Source organism: Mesoplodon bidens (assembly GCF_964165515.1).
Source record: "Mesoplodon bidens genome assembly, chromosome: 5".
In the NCBI taxonomy this organism is placed as follows: Eukaryota; Metazoa; Chordata; class Mammalia; order Artiodactyla; family Ziphiidae; genus Mesoplodon; species Mesoplodon bidens.
In genome coordinates, this window is record NC_138161.1 from 56519641 (window position 1) to 56536388 (window position 16748).

Sequence of the window (16748 nt, forward strand, 5' to 3'; positions counted from 1 at the left end):
GCTCAATAACAAAAAAACAAACAACCCAATCCAAAAATGGGCAGAAGACCTAAATAGACGTTTCTCCAAAGAAGATATACAGACTGCCAACAAACACATGAAAGGATGCTCAACATCATTAATCATTAGAGAAATGCAAATCAAAACTACAATGAGGTATCACCTCACACCAGTCAGAATGGCCATCATCAAAAAATCTACAAACAGTAAATGCTAGAGAGAGTGTGGAGAAAAGGGAACCCTCTTGCACTGTTGGTGGGAATGTAAATCGATACAGCCACTATGGAGAATATTATGGAGGTTCCTTAGAAACTACAAATAGAACTACCATACGACCCAGCAATCCCACTACTGGGCATATACCCTGAGAAAAACATAATTCAAGAAGAGTCATGTACCAAAATGTTCACTGCAGCTCTATTTACAATAGCCCGGAGATGGAAACAACCTAGGTGTCCATCATCGGATGAATGGATAAAGAAGATGTGGCACATATATACAATGGAATATTACTCAGCCATAAAAAGAAACGAAATTGGGGCTTCCCTGGTGGCGCAGTGGTTGGTAGTCCGCCTGCCGATGCAGGGGATGCGGGTTCGTGTCCCGGTCCGGGGGGATCCCACGTGCCGCAGAGCGGCTGGGCCCGTGAGCCATGGCCGTTGAGCCTGCGTGTCCGGAGCCTGTGCTCCGTAACGGGAGAGGCCACAACATTGAGAGGCCCGCGTACCGCAAAAAAAAAAAAAAAAAAAAGAAACGAAATTGAGCTATTTGTAGTGAGGTGGATGGACCTAGAGTCTGTCATACAGAGTGAAGGAAGTCAGAAAGAGAAAAACAAATACCGTATGCTAACACATATATATGGAATCTAAGAAAAAAAAGAAAAGGTTTTGAAGTACCTAGGGGTAAGACGGGAATAAAGACACAGACCTACTAGAGCATGGACTTGAGGATATGGGGAGGGGGAAAGGTAAGCTGTGACAAAGTGAGAGAGTGGCTTGGACATATATACACTACCAAATGTAAAATAGATAGCTAGTGGGAAGCAGCCACATAGCACAGGGAGATCAGCTAGGTGGTTTGTGACCACATAGAGGGGTGGAATAGGGAGGGTGGGAGGGAGGGAGATGCAAGAGGGAAGAGATATGGGAACATATGTATATATATAACAGATTCACTTTGTTATAAAGCAGAAACTAACACACCATTGTAAAGCAATTACACTCCAATAAAGATGTTAAAAAAAAAAAGAAGCAACTGGAGATGAAGAAAACGAAATCCAACACCACATGAAGGATTAGGGAGCATGTGAAATTTGATACACACAAGATGCAAACATTAAAACTGACTCAAATATAAGGATTATCTCACTGAGAAAGAAGAAGACTAAAGAATATGTTGTTGTTGTTTTTTTAAATAGCCTCCAGAGATGGTAGGCCTTGGAGAAAAAGGAATATTAAAAAGCATTCAATCAAGGATTAAGGGGAGATATACTACGTTCTTGGACTGGAAGAATGAACATTGTGAAAATGACTATACTACCCAAAGCAATCTACAGATTCAATGCAATCACTATCAAACTACTAATGGCATTTTTCACAGAAGTAGAACAAAAAATTTCACAATTTGTATGGAGACACAGAAGACCGTGAATAGCCAAAGCAATCTTGAGACAGAAAAATGGAGCTGGAGGAATCAGGCTCCCAGACTTCCGACTATACTACAAAGCTACAGTAATCAAGACAGTATGGTACTGGCACAAAAACAGAAATACAGATCAATGGAACAGGATAGAAAGCCCAGAGGTAAACCCACACACATATGGTAACCTTATCTTTGATAAAGAAGGCAAAAATATACAATGGAGAAAAGACAGCCTCTTCAATAAGTGATGCTGGGAAAACAGGACAGCTACATGTAAAAGAATGAAATTAGAACACTCCCTAACACCATACACAAAAATAAACTCAAAATGGATTAAAGGCCTAGATGTAAGGCCAGACACTATAAAACTCTTAGAGGAAAACATAGGCAGAACACTCTATGACATAAATCACAGCAAGATCCTTTCTGACCCACCTCCTAGAAAAATGGAAATAAAAACAAAAATAAACAAATGGGACCTAATGAAACTTAAAAGCTTTTGCACATCAAAGGAAACCATAAACAAGACCAAAAGACAACTCTCAGAATGGGAGAAAATATTTGCAAGTGAAGCAACTGACAAGGGATTTATCTCCAAAACATACAAGCAGCTCATGAAGTTCAACATCAAAAAAACAAACAACCCAATCCAAAAATGGGCAGAAGACCTAAATAGACGTTTCTCCAAAGAAGATATACAGACTACCAACAAACACATGAAAGGATGCTCAACATCATTAATCATTAGAGAAATGCAAATCAAAACTACAATGAGGTATCACCTCACACCAGTCAGAATGGCCATCATCAAAAAATCTACAAACAGTAAATGCTAGAGAGGGTGTGGAGAAAAGGGAACCCTCTTGCACTGTTGGTGGGAATGTAAATCGATACAGCCACTATGGAGAATAGTATGGAGGTTCCTTAGAAACTACAAATAGAACTACCATACGACCCAGCAATCCCACTACTGGGCATATACCCTGAGAAAACCATAATTCAAAGAGAGTCATGTACCAAAATGTTCACTGCAGCTCTATTTACAGTAGCCAGGAAATGGAAGCAACCTAAGTGACCCTCAACAGATGAATGGATAAAGAAGATGTGGCACATATATACAATGGAATATTACTCAGCCATATAAAATGAAATTGAGTTATTTGTAGTGAGGTGGATGGACCTAAAGACTGTCATACAGGGTGAAGGAAGTCAGAAAGAGAAAAACAAATACTGTATGCTAACATGCATATATGGAATCTAAAAAAAAAAAAAGGTTATGAAGAACCTAGGGGTAGGACAGGAATAAAGACACAGACCTACTAGAGAATGGACTTGAGGACATGGGGAGGGGGAAGGGTAAGGTGGGACAAAGTGAGAGAGTGGCATGGATATATACACACTACCAAATGTAAAATCGATAGCTAGTGGGAAGCAGCCACATAGCACAGGGAGATCAGCTTGGTGCTTTCTGACCACCTAGAGGGGTGGGATAGGGAGGGTGCAAGGGAAGGAGACGCATGATGGAAGAGATATGGGGATATGTGTATATGTATAGTTGGTTCACTTTGTTATAAAGCAGAAACTAACACACCATTGTAAAGCAATTATACTCCAATAAAGATGTTAAAAAAAACAAAAACAAAACAAAACAAAAAGAGTCATGTACCACAATGTTCACTGCAGCTCTATTTACAATAGCCAGGACATGGAAGCAACCTAAGTGTCCATCGACAGATGAATGGATGAAGAAGATGCGACACATATATACAATGGAATATTACTCAGCCATAAAAAGAAACGAAGTTGAGTTACTTGTAGTTATTGAGTTAGTTGTAGTATTTTTCGAATGTAAAATAGCTAGCTAGTGGGAAGCAGTCACATAGCACAGGGAGATCAGCTCGGTGCTTTGTAACCACCCAGAGGGGTGTGATAGGGAGGGTGGGAGGGAGGGAGACGCAAGAGGGAGGAGATATGGGGATATATGTATATGTATAGCTGATTCACTTTGTTATACAGCAGAAACTAACACAGCATTGTAAAGCAATTATACTCCAATAAAGATGTTAAAAAAATAAAAATAAAGTAAAACCCTAACTGATTTTTGAAGAGAAGCCCAATTATAATAAAAATTCAATTTTATTACTGTAATAAAATCTGACACCCCCCCCCAAAAAAAAGGATTAAGGGAGTAGGAGGAGGAAGAAGTTAGGAAAACAGATCAAACTGTTATAACCCTGAGCCACAGCAGATGAGGTGATCTTGGAGATTATACGACAGTATAGATGAAATAATCAGGAGTGGTCAGATTCAATATAAATCTGAAAAGTAATCAATACTCTTATCATTTCACTTGAAATTGCACACCTTTGGTACAAGAGCCAGAGTGACATGTGCCTGAAACTTGGAAGAGAGAGGGAAATGAAATGCCCTAATATGAAAAAAAATCCTTTCCAAAGGCAGACTGACAGACATTAACAATACACAATAGAAAGAACGTGCTGACCGGAAGAGAGATGTTCTCCATATAATGTGAGAAAACACTCTCAGAAGAGCACAGGGAGGCACAGGATGAGGGTGCTGGGCCAGTGCCCTTTTAATGTCACAGTTGCAGTTGGTAACATCAACCCTGTCATCCCATGTAGGGAGATGGACACAGCAGGCTATCTTAGCTGGAAGCCCTTTAAATATTCAGGCACATAGCTCACCAGCACCATCAGACTGTAACTGGCCAACCCATGCAGACTGGTATAAAGGGAAAGAATACACGATGAAAGTCAGAATGTATCTTCCAAGTGGACTGAGGCTGGATTTATCTTTTAAATGATTAAACTGCTGTTATGATATAATACAACAGTCTTGGGAGTTTGGATAATGTGAAGTCATTCCTGTGAGACGGCCTTTCTTTGTGGAGCTGAACATATATTTTGGAGCCTATTACATCTGAAAATAAGATCCTGGGCTGCAGTAAATTCACCAAAATAATAAAAACCACCTAATTGCAGCAGGTGGTGGGTAGCCAATTGCTCTTCCTTACGTGATAACCTCTTGCAGCCCTGCATATCCTCCTTCTTTAAATTTGACAGGTGCAGGGTCAGAATTAAAGCACATGCACACACACATACACAACACAAGCACCACAGTTAGACGATAACTGTGGAGGAGCCCAGGGGTTAAGAACAATCTTTTATTAATTTCTGAGTTTAAGAAGTCCAGGCAGACAAGCATTCAGAAGCAATTATTTCCTACTTGAACTGCTGCAACCGCAGCCAAACAGAAAAATTAATGGGCATTACTGGATAATGTACAGTATTTATCCAAATTAATTAGATCCCATGAATTTGAAAACAGACTTCCTGTCAGGATCACAGAACACAAATAAATCATGCCACACACATTCACACAAGTAACATAAGAACTTGAGAAATATTACATAAAAAGACAGCAAAAATTTTAATATAAATGTCATACCTAATTTGTGAAAAAGCACTTGCTAAAAGCTGCATGCAAAGCTTAGGGAGGTGACAAAGCAATGGCTACATGAAAAACACACAAAGACTTTGACGATTCTGCAAAGCAGGTCATGACTAGTAATATTCACAGGTACAGTTATATCACTTTGGCTTCAAAGAGGTAAAGAGGTTGAGTTATTGACAACACGAGTTGTAGTCTTCTTTTCTGGCCTCTGGTTAAAGTTTGACCCTTTTCCTTTTGAAAACATGTTGGTGCTCACTTTCTTCACATTCTGGATTAACTGTCAATAAATTCTCATTCACAAATCACTCCTAGAGCTTTTCAACATCCCTTCAGATACCTTCTTAAAACAATTATAATGATGGATGAAATGATATAATGGTTGGGAGTAATGAGGGTGGCAAGGGAGGGGGAGGATACAGATGAAACAAGACCAGCCATGAGTTGATAATTGCTGGAGCTGGGAAATGGGCACATTCAGGTTGACTGTGCTATGTCTGAAATGTTCCATAATGAAAACTTTTAAAAATAAAACCTCCATTATTGTTATATCATGTACCTTGTGACAATATTGTTTTGTTGAAGAGCACATAAATTAGGCTAAAGTCAGAAGACATTATGCTCCTCATTGGCTCATTTATAATTGAAACTTAATCCACAATCCTAAATAGCATTTTGAGGTAATTTACCTAAAGACATGTATAATGACACAGGCCTTTTTCTAAATACTCTCACTTATATTATTGTGTCAGAAAATAGCAAACATCATGGCAACTATAGTTATTCTTATTTCAATTGAAATTCAGTTATAAGCTTCTTGGCAACTGAGGTTTAAAGAGAAATACAGTGAGTAATAAAATTCATATTCCGATAAAAGAAAATATGAAATTGATTTTTTCCTGATATTAAATTTAAACATTCAAATGAACCTTCTTATTATAACACAAAGGGCTCTCTATAACATAATGGACAGTGTCTTTAACATGGCTTCACAGATGAAGTGTTCCTCATATTCCTTGAGTCGATTCTTCCTATACGCTAAGGGCTTTTACACTTGGTTCAATGAGGGAAGGCAACTCTGCTGGGGTCTAGGGTATGGTAGTCCAGATATGTAGGTCTTTGAAACTGACTACCAAGTTAGAATCAGGGATACACAATCTACAGAAGTAAATGGAAAGTATGTCCATATTTCTTGGAAAGACTTCTCTTAGCAGGACTTATGGCAGTGGCCTAACTTAAGTCAGATTACAATTATATTTTCTGGTGAGCATCCACACTGTGAATTACAGAAAGGTTCAGATGCTTTGGATTTGGGCATGCAGGTTTTGAGATGAACTTTCAGTTTTATATATACACACACATACACATTAACATAAAATTAAAACTTTCTCACCCTGATAACTAAAATGAAAAGCATTATGGACTAGTGGTCAGGAGGTATAAGTCCCAGTTGTATTTTTACTAGTTTCTGTAGCTTTGGGCAAGCAACAAACTTTCTGAGTCTTGTTTCTTCACCTAAAAACTAGGTTATTCAATTAAACATTTCAGTTACTTGAGGCACTAATGAGCAATGCTTGTTGGATTCCTCTCATCTTTATGGATGTGAATAAATTTCAAGGTGTCATTTAGTCAGTAAAGTTTATCTCACCTGGATTATATCCAAGTTGCTGTTGCTGGTTTCAGTTTCAATCAGAGCCTCACATTCCTGCACAGGGTTTTGTCTCTGCTTCCTCTTCATTTCCCAGGAAGAGGCCTAGAGCAAGGTATTAACAAAAAATATACAAGGGTTAGCAACAATCAATGGTACACATTAAACCACCTTCGCTCTTTCCTTTTTCAGCCTCTAGTAACTGCTGACTTCTGTAGGATAAACAGAGGAAACTCATTTTTTGATCTTTGCCTTCAAGAAGTATGACTTAGATATGCACATGTGAAGGCTAAATAATAGAAAACAACAACAAAATAATATTATAATGCAAGTTAAGTATGAAATGTGTGGTGTAGATTATGGTGCTCAATGGTGAATCAAAGGGCTTATAGTATTTTGCAAAGAATCTGCATGAATTACTGTCTATATACTGAATATATAATGTCTCATATGGATATATACATTGTTCTTAAAATTTATGCCGATGTCTCTGGGGGAAATAAGATATATATTCATTTCAAAGTATCTATGATGGCTTTCTTTTATTATTTTTTAAAATAAATTTATTTATTTTATTTATTTTTGACCGTGTTGGGTCTTCGTTGCTGTGAGCAGGCTTTCTCTAGTTGCAGTGAGCAGGGGCTACTCTTCATTGCAGTGTGCAGGCTTCTCACTGCAATGGCTTCTCTTGTTGCAGAGCACAGGCTCTAGGAGCATGGGCTTCTGTAGTTGTGGCACACAGGCTCAGTAGTTGTGGCTTGCAGGCTCTAGAGCACAGGCTCAGTAGTTGTGCGCACAGGCTTAGTTGCTCCACGGCATGTGGGATCTTCCTGGACCAGGGCTTGAACCCGTGTCCCCTGCATTGGCAGGCAGATTCTTAACCACTGTGCCACCAGGGAAGTCCCTATTATATTGTTCTTAATCAGTAGATACTGAATATGCCTAGTATCATGTGAGACGTCTGCAGTCATTAAAAAAATTTTTGACAGTTTCAACATACATTTTATAAAATATTGGCTATATTCCCAGTATTGTACAATATATCCTTGTAGCTTATTTTATACATAGTGATTTGTACCTCTTAATTCCCTACACCTATATTGCCCCCCTCTCCCTTTCCCCACTGATAACCACTAGCTTGTTCTCTATAGCTGTGAGTCTGCTTCTTTTTTGTTATATTCACTAGTTTGTTGTATTGTTTGATTCCACATATAAGTGATATCATACAGTATTTGTCTTTCTCTGTCTGCCTTATTTCACTAAGCATAATGCCCTCAAAGTCCATCCATGTTGCTGCAAATGGCAAAATTTCATTCTTTTTTATGGCAGAGTAGTATTCCATTGTATATATATGAACCAGCTCCTCTTTAGCCATTCATCTGTTGATGGACACTTAGGTTGCTTCCATATCTTGGCAACTGTAAATAATGCTGCTATGAACATTGGGGTGGCTTGTATCTTTTCAAAGTAGTGTTTTTGGTTTTTTTCGAATATATATCCAGGAGTGGAACTGCTGGGTCATGGGGTAGTTCTAGTTTTAGTTTTTTGAGAAACCTCCATACTGTTTTCCACAGTGAATGCACCAATTTACATTCCCACCAACAGTGTACAAGCATTCCCTTTTCTCACCAACATTTGTTATTTGTGTTTTTTTTTTTTGATGACAGCCATTCTGACAGGTGTAAGGTGATATCTCATTATGGTTTTGATTTGCATTTCCCTAACGTTTAGTGATACTGAGCATATTTTCATGTACCTTTTGGCTTTCTGTATGTCTACTGTGGAGAAATGTATACAATAGTTAGATCTTTTGCCATTTTTTGACTGGGTTGTTTGTTTTTTTGATATTGAGCTGTATAAGCTGTTTTTATATTTTGGAGATTAATCCCTTGTTGGTTGCATCATTTGCAAATATTTTCTCCCATTCTGTAGGACGTCCTTTCATTTTGTTTACTGTTTCCTTTGCTGTGCAAAAGATTTTAAGTTTAATTAGGCTCCATTTATTTATTTTTGCTTTTGTTTCCATTATTATAGGGGACAGATCCAAAAAAATATTGCTGTGATTTATGTCAAAGAGTGTTCTGCCTATGTTTTCCTCTAGGATTTTTATAGTATCCGGTCTTACATTTAGGTATTTAATCATTTTGAGTTTATTTTATTATCAATTACAAGGAAAAAACTGCAAAAAACAGAAACACGTGTAGGCTAAACAATATGCTACTAAATGGCTAGTGGATCACTGAAGAAATCAAAGAGGAAAACAAAAATACCTAGAGATAAATGAAAACAAAAACACAATGATCCAAAACCTATGGGACACAGAAAAAGGAGCTCTAGGAGGGAAGTTTATAGCAATACAAGCTTACCTCAGGAAATAAGAGAAATCTCAAGTAACCTGATTTTCCACCTAAGGGAACTAGAGAAAGAAGAACAAACCAACCCAAGTTTAATAGAAGAAAAGAAACCATAAAGATCAGAGCAGAAATAAATGAAATAGAGACTAAAAGAAAAAAAAATAGAAAACATAAATGAAACTGAAAGCTGGTTCTTTGAAAAGATAAACAAAATTGATAAACCTTTAGCCAGACTCATCAAGAAAAAAAGGGAGAGGCCCCAAATTAAAAAAATCCAAAATGAAAAAGGAGAAATTAAATGGACACCACAGAAATACAAAGGATTATGAGACTACTACGAGCTACATACCATTAAAATGAACAACCTAGAAAAAATGGACAAATTCTTAGAAAGGTACAATCTCCCAAGACTGAACCAGGAAGAAATAGAAAATATGAACAGACCAATTACCAGTACTGAAATTGAATCAGTAATTTAAAAAACTCCCATCAAACAAAAGTCCAGGAACAGATGGCTTCACAAGTGAATTCTATCGAACATTTAAAGAAGAGTTAACACCTATCTTTCAAAACTATTCCAAAAAATTACAGAGGAAGGAACACTTCCAAACTCATTCTATGAGGTCAGCATCACCCTGACACCAAAACCAAAGATCTCACAAAATAAGAAAATTACAGTTCCATATTGCTGATGAACATAGATGCAAAAATCCTCAACAAAATACTAGCAAACCGAATCCAACAATAAATTAAAGGGATCATACACCATGATCAATGGGGATTTATCCCAGGGATGCAAGAATTTTCAATATCTGCAAATCAATCAACGTGATACACCCCACATTAACAAATTGAAAACTAAAAAACATATGATCATCTCAATAGATGCAGAAAAAGCTTTGGATAAAATTCAACATCCATTTATGATAAAAACTCTCCAGAAAGTGGACATAGAGGGAACATATGTCAACATAATAAAGGCCATATATGACAGACACACAGGTAACATCCTACTCAATGGTGAAAACCTGAAAGCATTTCCTCTTAGATCAGGAACAAGACAAGGGTGCCCACTCTCACCATTTTTATTCAACATAGGTTTTGGAAGTCCTAGCCACAGCAATCAGAGAAGAAAAAGAAATAAAAGGAATCCAAATTGGAAAGGAAGAAGTAAAACTCACTGTTTGCAGATGGCATGATACTATATATAGAAAATCCTAAAGACACCACCAGAAAACGACTAGAGCTCATCAATGAATCTGGTAAAGTTGCAGGATACAAAATTAATATACAGTAATCTGCTGCATTTCTATACACTAACAATGAAATATCAAAAAGAGAAATTAAGGAAACAATCCAACTTACCATCACATCAAAAAGAATAAAATACCTAGGAATAAACATACCTAAGGAGGCAAAAGGTCTGTACTCTGGAAACTATTAGACACTGATGAAAGGAACTGAAGATGACACAAACAAATGGAAAGATATATTGTGTCCTTGGATTGGAAGAATCAATACTGTTAAAATGACCATACTAACCAAGGCAATCTACAGATTCAATGCAATCCCTATCAAATTACCAATGGCATTTTCACAGAACTGGAACAAAAAATGTTTTAATTTGTATGGAAACACAAAAGACCCCAAATAGGCAAAACAATCTTGAGAAAGAACAAAGAGGCTACACGAATCATGCTCCCTGACTCCAGACTGTACTACAAAGCTACAGTAATCAAAACAGTATGGTTCTGGCACAAAAACAGACACACAGATCAATGCAACAGGATAGAAAGCCCAGAAATAAACCCATGCATTTATGGTCAATTACCAACAAAGGAGGCAAGAACATACAATAGAGAAAAGGCAGTCTCTTCAATGAGTGGTGCTGGGAAAACTGGACAGCTACATGTAAAGGAATGAAATTAAAACATTCTCTAACAACATATACAAAAATAAATTCAAATGGATTAAAGACCTAAATGCAGTCACTTTTTGATATTGAAAAGTGTCTCTTCATACTTGAAAAGGTGAGAAACCACTGGAATGAAAAATTTATGAAACAGGGAAAGGTCTCCTTTGATTGGAATGGCTAGAGGTAGACTCAACTTCTTGAGGGCAAAAACTGTCTTATTTATCTCTGAGTCCACAGCACCCAGCCCAGAGGAAATGCTTAATAAACGTTTGTTGAGTGAAATGAATTAATCAAGGAAGCTGAGGGAAAATTCAAAGGAATTAAAAGTTGCAGATGTAGGAAAAAAATATATTATTTTTATTGGGAGCCCCATTCAGGAAATGGTGTGTGTGGGGGAGGTTAGGATAAAAAAAGTGGAATCTTCTGAGAAATTCAAGTATGTGATAAAACAGTTCTCTAGGAAGAACAATTAATTAATTGCCTGTATTAAGAGAGCTGAACTGTGGTATATATAAGGTAAAACACTGGTTAATTCCACAGCCATTTTTATCAAGCTTTTGGAACACATGATAAGATTTAGTTGGAGTGTTTAGCCTGTCTTCCTAATTCCATCTACTTAGGCTAATATCAAAATTAATCACACTTCCTGTACTTCCTCTGTCTGGAAGTGGTAATGCCTATTGTTGTGTTAACTGGATAGGAGATTAGAATGTACTGCAAATAAACCTCAAGTAATCAAAAGCCTTTTGAATTGCAGTTTAAACCTGACTAAATTCATTTTTCAAGTTCTTATCAAAAATTTCAGTCTCCTGATCTATCCACTTCACTTCCAGATTTTCTTAGTATAGACTATCTTCTGAGGTAAACCTATCTTCCCAAGAGTTGACATACAACATGTCTTCATTTCTTTACCTTCCACTTGCTAATCAATCCATTCTAATCTGGTTTCTATTCTCTCCAGTCCAACAACAATAAAATTGTTCCTGTGATCATCCCTATTACCGCTAAGTCATTAAGTCAATGGACTTTTTAGGCCTTTGCCTGGTTGAGTTAGCCTCTCAACAGAATTCAGCTTCTCTGACCATCTACACCCAATATCTCAACAAACAGGTCAGTGATCCCTCCTCAAGGCAAACACACAAGGAACAAAGTATCCACTCCTCTTCACTCCACAGGATCACCCTCACCCACACCATTATTTCCCCACAGGGCCATTGCAATAGCCTTTTAACTGCTCTACCCACATTCACTCTGCTCTCTACTAATCCATCTTTCATACTCAACCAAAGCAATCTTTTCTAAAGGAAAATATGATCACACCACTTCCCTGTTTAAAACCCTTCAGTGGTTTCCCATTGCTTTCAGGATAAATACAAAACCACTTATCAAAACCTATAGGCCTGCATGGTTCGGATCACTCCCCGCCCATCTCACACCACAAGCCCCCTTTTCCCTCTCTGCCCCACCATAGCTTAGTTGTCTTCTTAAGTTACTTTGTATTACATGTTCCCTCATTAGCAAATGATGTTTGCATTGATTGGAAATGCTCTTCCTCTCCTCTTACCCACTTAGCTGGAATTCAATCCTAAAAGTTATGTCATTGCTTTTTCAGGGAAGACTTCTCTGTCCTCCCAGAGTCAAATCTCCTATTACAAGGACTCATGCTACTATTTCATAAAAATTACCACAGTAGCAGTTCACATTTGTCTGTATAATCATTGGATTGTCTGTCTCCATCACTAGACTGTAAGTTCAGTGGGGACTTGGGACCATATGTGATTTTGCTCATAGTTGAATCCCCTGTAGCTGGCTGGCATACTGAATGGCACATAATAGAAGATTTTATATATATACATATATATATTCACATATACATATGTGAATCTCCATATTTAAAGTCTAAAATGTGTTATTCTAACACCTGGGCTCACTTCAACTTTGTGATCACTTGTACATTGTTTATGGAGCATGCAATCCACCCATAAAATAAGCCTACAAATCCCAAATCTTGAAATTCCACAGCTGATGAATGGAAATCAGGGGTTAAAGGAGATATAACTATAAAGTAATAGCAACTACTTTTTATACTATAAGCATGAAGTTTTTTAGACATAGCAGAAGTTGAGTATCTGCTGAACAGATAAATTTTTACATTCAAATATGATACGTAATTCAAAGTAAAATTCTGAAGACTGTAGACAGATTCAGCTTAGCTTCTTCTATAGTCTCAAGAAAAGACTTAGGGCCATAGTTTCAAAATTATAGGGGACTGGGTTTCAAATATTTTAAGAGAATGAGCTACCCAAAAATGAAAGGAGAAAGGCTGCCTTAGGAGGTAATGAGTCTCCGTCACTAAAGATTTTCAAGAATCCATACCATTTTCCAAAGATATTACAAAGATATCTCACAAATGTGTGATATTTCTGTAATGTAACTATTATTCAGAATAATTTCTTCTGAAAGAACCATGCCTGAAATCTTGTCTCCCACCATGCTTAACACAGTATCTTACACAGGGCTCAGTGGATATTTGCTAATCAAATTAGTTTCCTGCTTTCAGAACCTTTGGTAACTCATTTGAATATTTTCCATGTGCCCTATATTCACCCTTTAAAGGTGAATTTAATTTTTGGAAACAGTAAAAAGACATTAGAAGTCAAATTTGATTAAGAAGGCAGATAAACTAGGCAACAAATTTTGGCTTATAAAAGATTTTTTAAAAGGTAGTGAGATAATTCTGTAGTCATTTAACACTGAATCTGGCACAGGGTAAATGCCCACTCAGTTGTAAGTGTTGTTACTGTTATATACTGAATCTGAGGGCAGATTCTCAAAGAGGAATTAAATAAGCGTAACCTTGTAAGAATAAAAGTGTAATGATTCCTTTTAAAAGAAACAAACTCACTTAGATACGTGGAAATTCTAGGGTGGTACATTCATTAAAATCAAGCTCAGCACTTAGTTATATTATCAATATCACATCTCATTTTTCCAGAAGTTTGACTACAGGGATAACTACGTATGTAAAATTTGGCTAAGCATTTTTGCTATAAAGCATTGAATGCAAAATCCTCAAGATTACAGGTTTATCCTATATAAATATTTCTCTCTTAAATACAGATTAAAATCTTTATCCCACAGAGGTGTTCTTTAGGAGCCCTTCAGTGCTGGTATTAGCGAACTGACTTTTGCTCCAAAAGAGAGAATATAGAAAAAAAAAAAAAATTGGGACCTTGTCCAGGAAACTCAGATTACAATGTGTATACTATAATTAGAGTGCTTTAAAAATGTGAAAATGAAGCAAAACCCTTAAAGAATGCTATTCCTGGAAAAGTGAATTACTATACATTTTGTGAATAAGAGAAGAAAAAAAAAAAACACCTGGGATCTCTCAGCTAGTTTGACATTTTCCAGCAGGGCGGCTGGATGTCTCCACTGTTGAGGTTTCACTTTCTTCTGCATAGGCTCCTTCCTAATTTTAGTCTCTGAAACATACTCTACATCGGAATCAGCCTCTCCTGTGTTACTTTTCTGGCCTCTATGGTTGACCGAAAGCTCAAAGGATGAAAGAGACTCATGCTTCAAGTCATCACCAGAAGGCCTGATTCTCTGAATTTTCGTATTTCCCTTAAATAACAAAGAACATGCTTTTAATTTTTGGCAGCTGGCTTATTTATAATTAATTACCATTTCCCTTATAATCTTATGACATTAGATGATATTTATTTCTAATAACAATTTTAAAAATCAGAAGCTTAGAATTTTGGCAAATGTATGTTGCAAATACGTTGGCAAATATATACAGCTGTAATGGCCCATTCAGAATTTGATTTAGCAGAGCTTGGCTGAGTCAAGAAACTTTCTGATTTTGAGGATGCAAAAGACCCCAAATTGAGAATACACTGTGCTTCCTGACTTCCTCCCCAACAAAGACTTTCTTGCTTTTGGATCTCTGGTGCATATAGGTCAGTAATCTATTCATCTAAAGTTTGGCTGGGGTTTATCAATCCCACCATTTGCCTGTTAAGAAATGTGAAGAAACAAAATTATAAAGAGTTTTCCATAATTTTTTGTGTGTGATTGGTATAACTCTAAAGTTTCAAAAAATTTTAAATTTTAGATAATAACAGACATTTGAGGAATATAATATGACATTTAGCAGAAACAAGAAACGATGTAGGAATTACATACGCAACATATTTCAAGGCAAATATATATCCATAGACAAACACACATTCTCTCTGATTTTAAATGTATAATTTTATATAATACACAAATATATATTTTTCTATGAAATATATCTTGAAATATATTGGAAAGAATACACTGACAAGATACAATTATAAATACATTAAAATATTTAAAATGGTCAATGTCTCCAGACAGTAAAACAATGGGTGATTTAAATTTTCTTATTTATATTTTATTTTCTGAGTTTTTCCTAATAAACATGTATTACTCTAATAAGAAAAAAATGATGACAGTGAAAAAATACGTAACAGTGCTTCACTTTCTGAACATATTAAACCATGATGACATTTGGCCCTTGATAAGTCTTATCCTTCATATGGGAAATGTTACAAATGGCTCAATCCCACTTTAATTACTCACCTTAGGTGCTGAAGTTTGGCAGGTGGTAGTGAACTCAGTGATCCTACTTGTTGGCATAAACTGAGGCTATTATGGAAAAAATCATTAGACAATGTAAGTAAAAATAACTTTCAACTGACATATTAAAATAATTCAATATTCTTCATTTCTTAAAGAAGTGCCAAGATCACATACTCTCACCAATCATTATTAAGGAGTCCCTTTCAGTTTAGACATAGAGCAATGATGTCTGACTGGTAGCGCCTGGACAGTACAAGACAATCCAATGAAGTATTATAGATCAAATGTCTTATAAGCAATACAAGGGGCCACTGTGTTAAACACTGTCTCCACAGCCCTCATCTCCCCTCTCTGGAGACCCTTTGTCTCCACCTGTAGGTCCCAGCATCTGGAATAAATCTTGACCTTCAGCAACAGCTCTGTATAGTTCAGAGCTGTGGGCCTGAGCTTCAAGGGACTTTTGAGGATAGACTGGCCTTAACTGTGTCCCTAATAACTGAGATGCTGCCTTACCTTCAGCAACCAACTCCTGCCTTGTACTCAGAGGCATAAGTAGAGAAAGCATTTGTTTTTCCTGAAAAACAAGCACCGTCTAAGCTAATATTTTGACGTGATAATTGTTACACTAAAATGATGAGATGTTAATGAAATATTCAAAGAGAAGATAAAGAGTAATGTGGGCCTTGCACCCCAGACCCAGAGTCACTCCCCTTGGAATGAGACCCCGGTTAGGGGATCTGCTTGCACCTCCTTTTTGGTGCACCCACTTTCTTTCACTGTGCCACAGATGCCATCGCGGTATCTAGCACAGGGTCCACACTCTCTAGGACAGAAATTTACCTTGCTCTTGTTAAGTACCCTAACATCCAAACTGGAGTCCTGACTCCAGTTTGGGTTGGATGTTAAGGGTTGGAGCTGCTGAAAATTTTTCCAATGTGAATGGCCTGCATAGATGTTGAAATAGGGCCTTTTCCTCTGTCCTGAGATCCAAATGCCCCTTGGTGACATCTTATAAGTTGTAGGTACCTTTAAGGCAACCCTTCCAAACCTGAATTATTTCACCTGTGTACCTCTACCCACCCCCCCCACCCCCCAACCTGTACTTCCT

At 37.0% G+C, this 16748-nt stretch overlaps 1 protein-coding gene across 1 annotated transcript in view; it reads right to left on the bottom strand.

Moving 5' to 3' along the window:
- Nucleotides 1–16748, bottom strand: part of MORC1 (MORC family CW-type zinc finger 1) — a gene marked incomplete at both ends in the record, with an annotated part of 188250 nt that overhangs the window by 46547 nt on the left and 124955 nt on the right. Inside the window, 3 exons of the mRNA XM_081235628.1 lie at nucleotides 6761–6865; nucleotides 14411–14656; nucleotides 15641–15706. Coding sequence (XP_081091754.1) covers nucleotides 6761–6865; nucleotides 14411–14656; nucleotides 15641–15706 — 417 coding nt within the window. The remainder of the gene's footprint in view (nucleotides 1–6760; nucleotides 6866–14410; nucleotides 14657–15640; nucleotides 15707–16748) is intronic.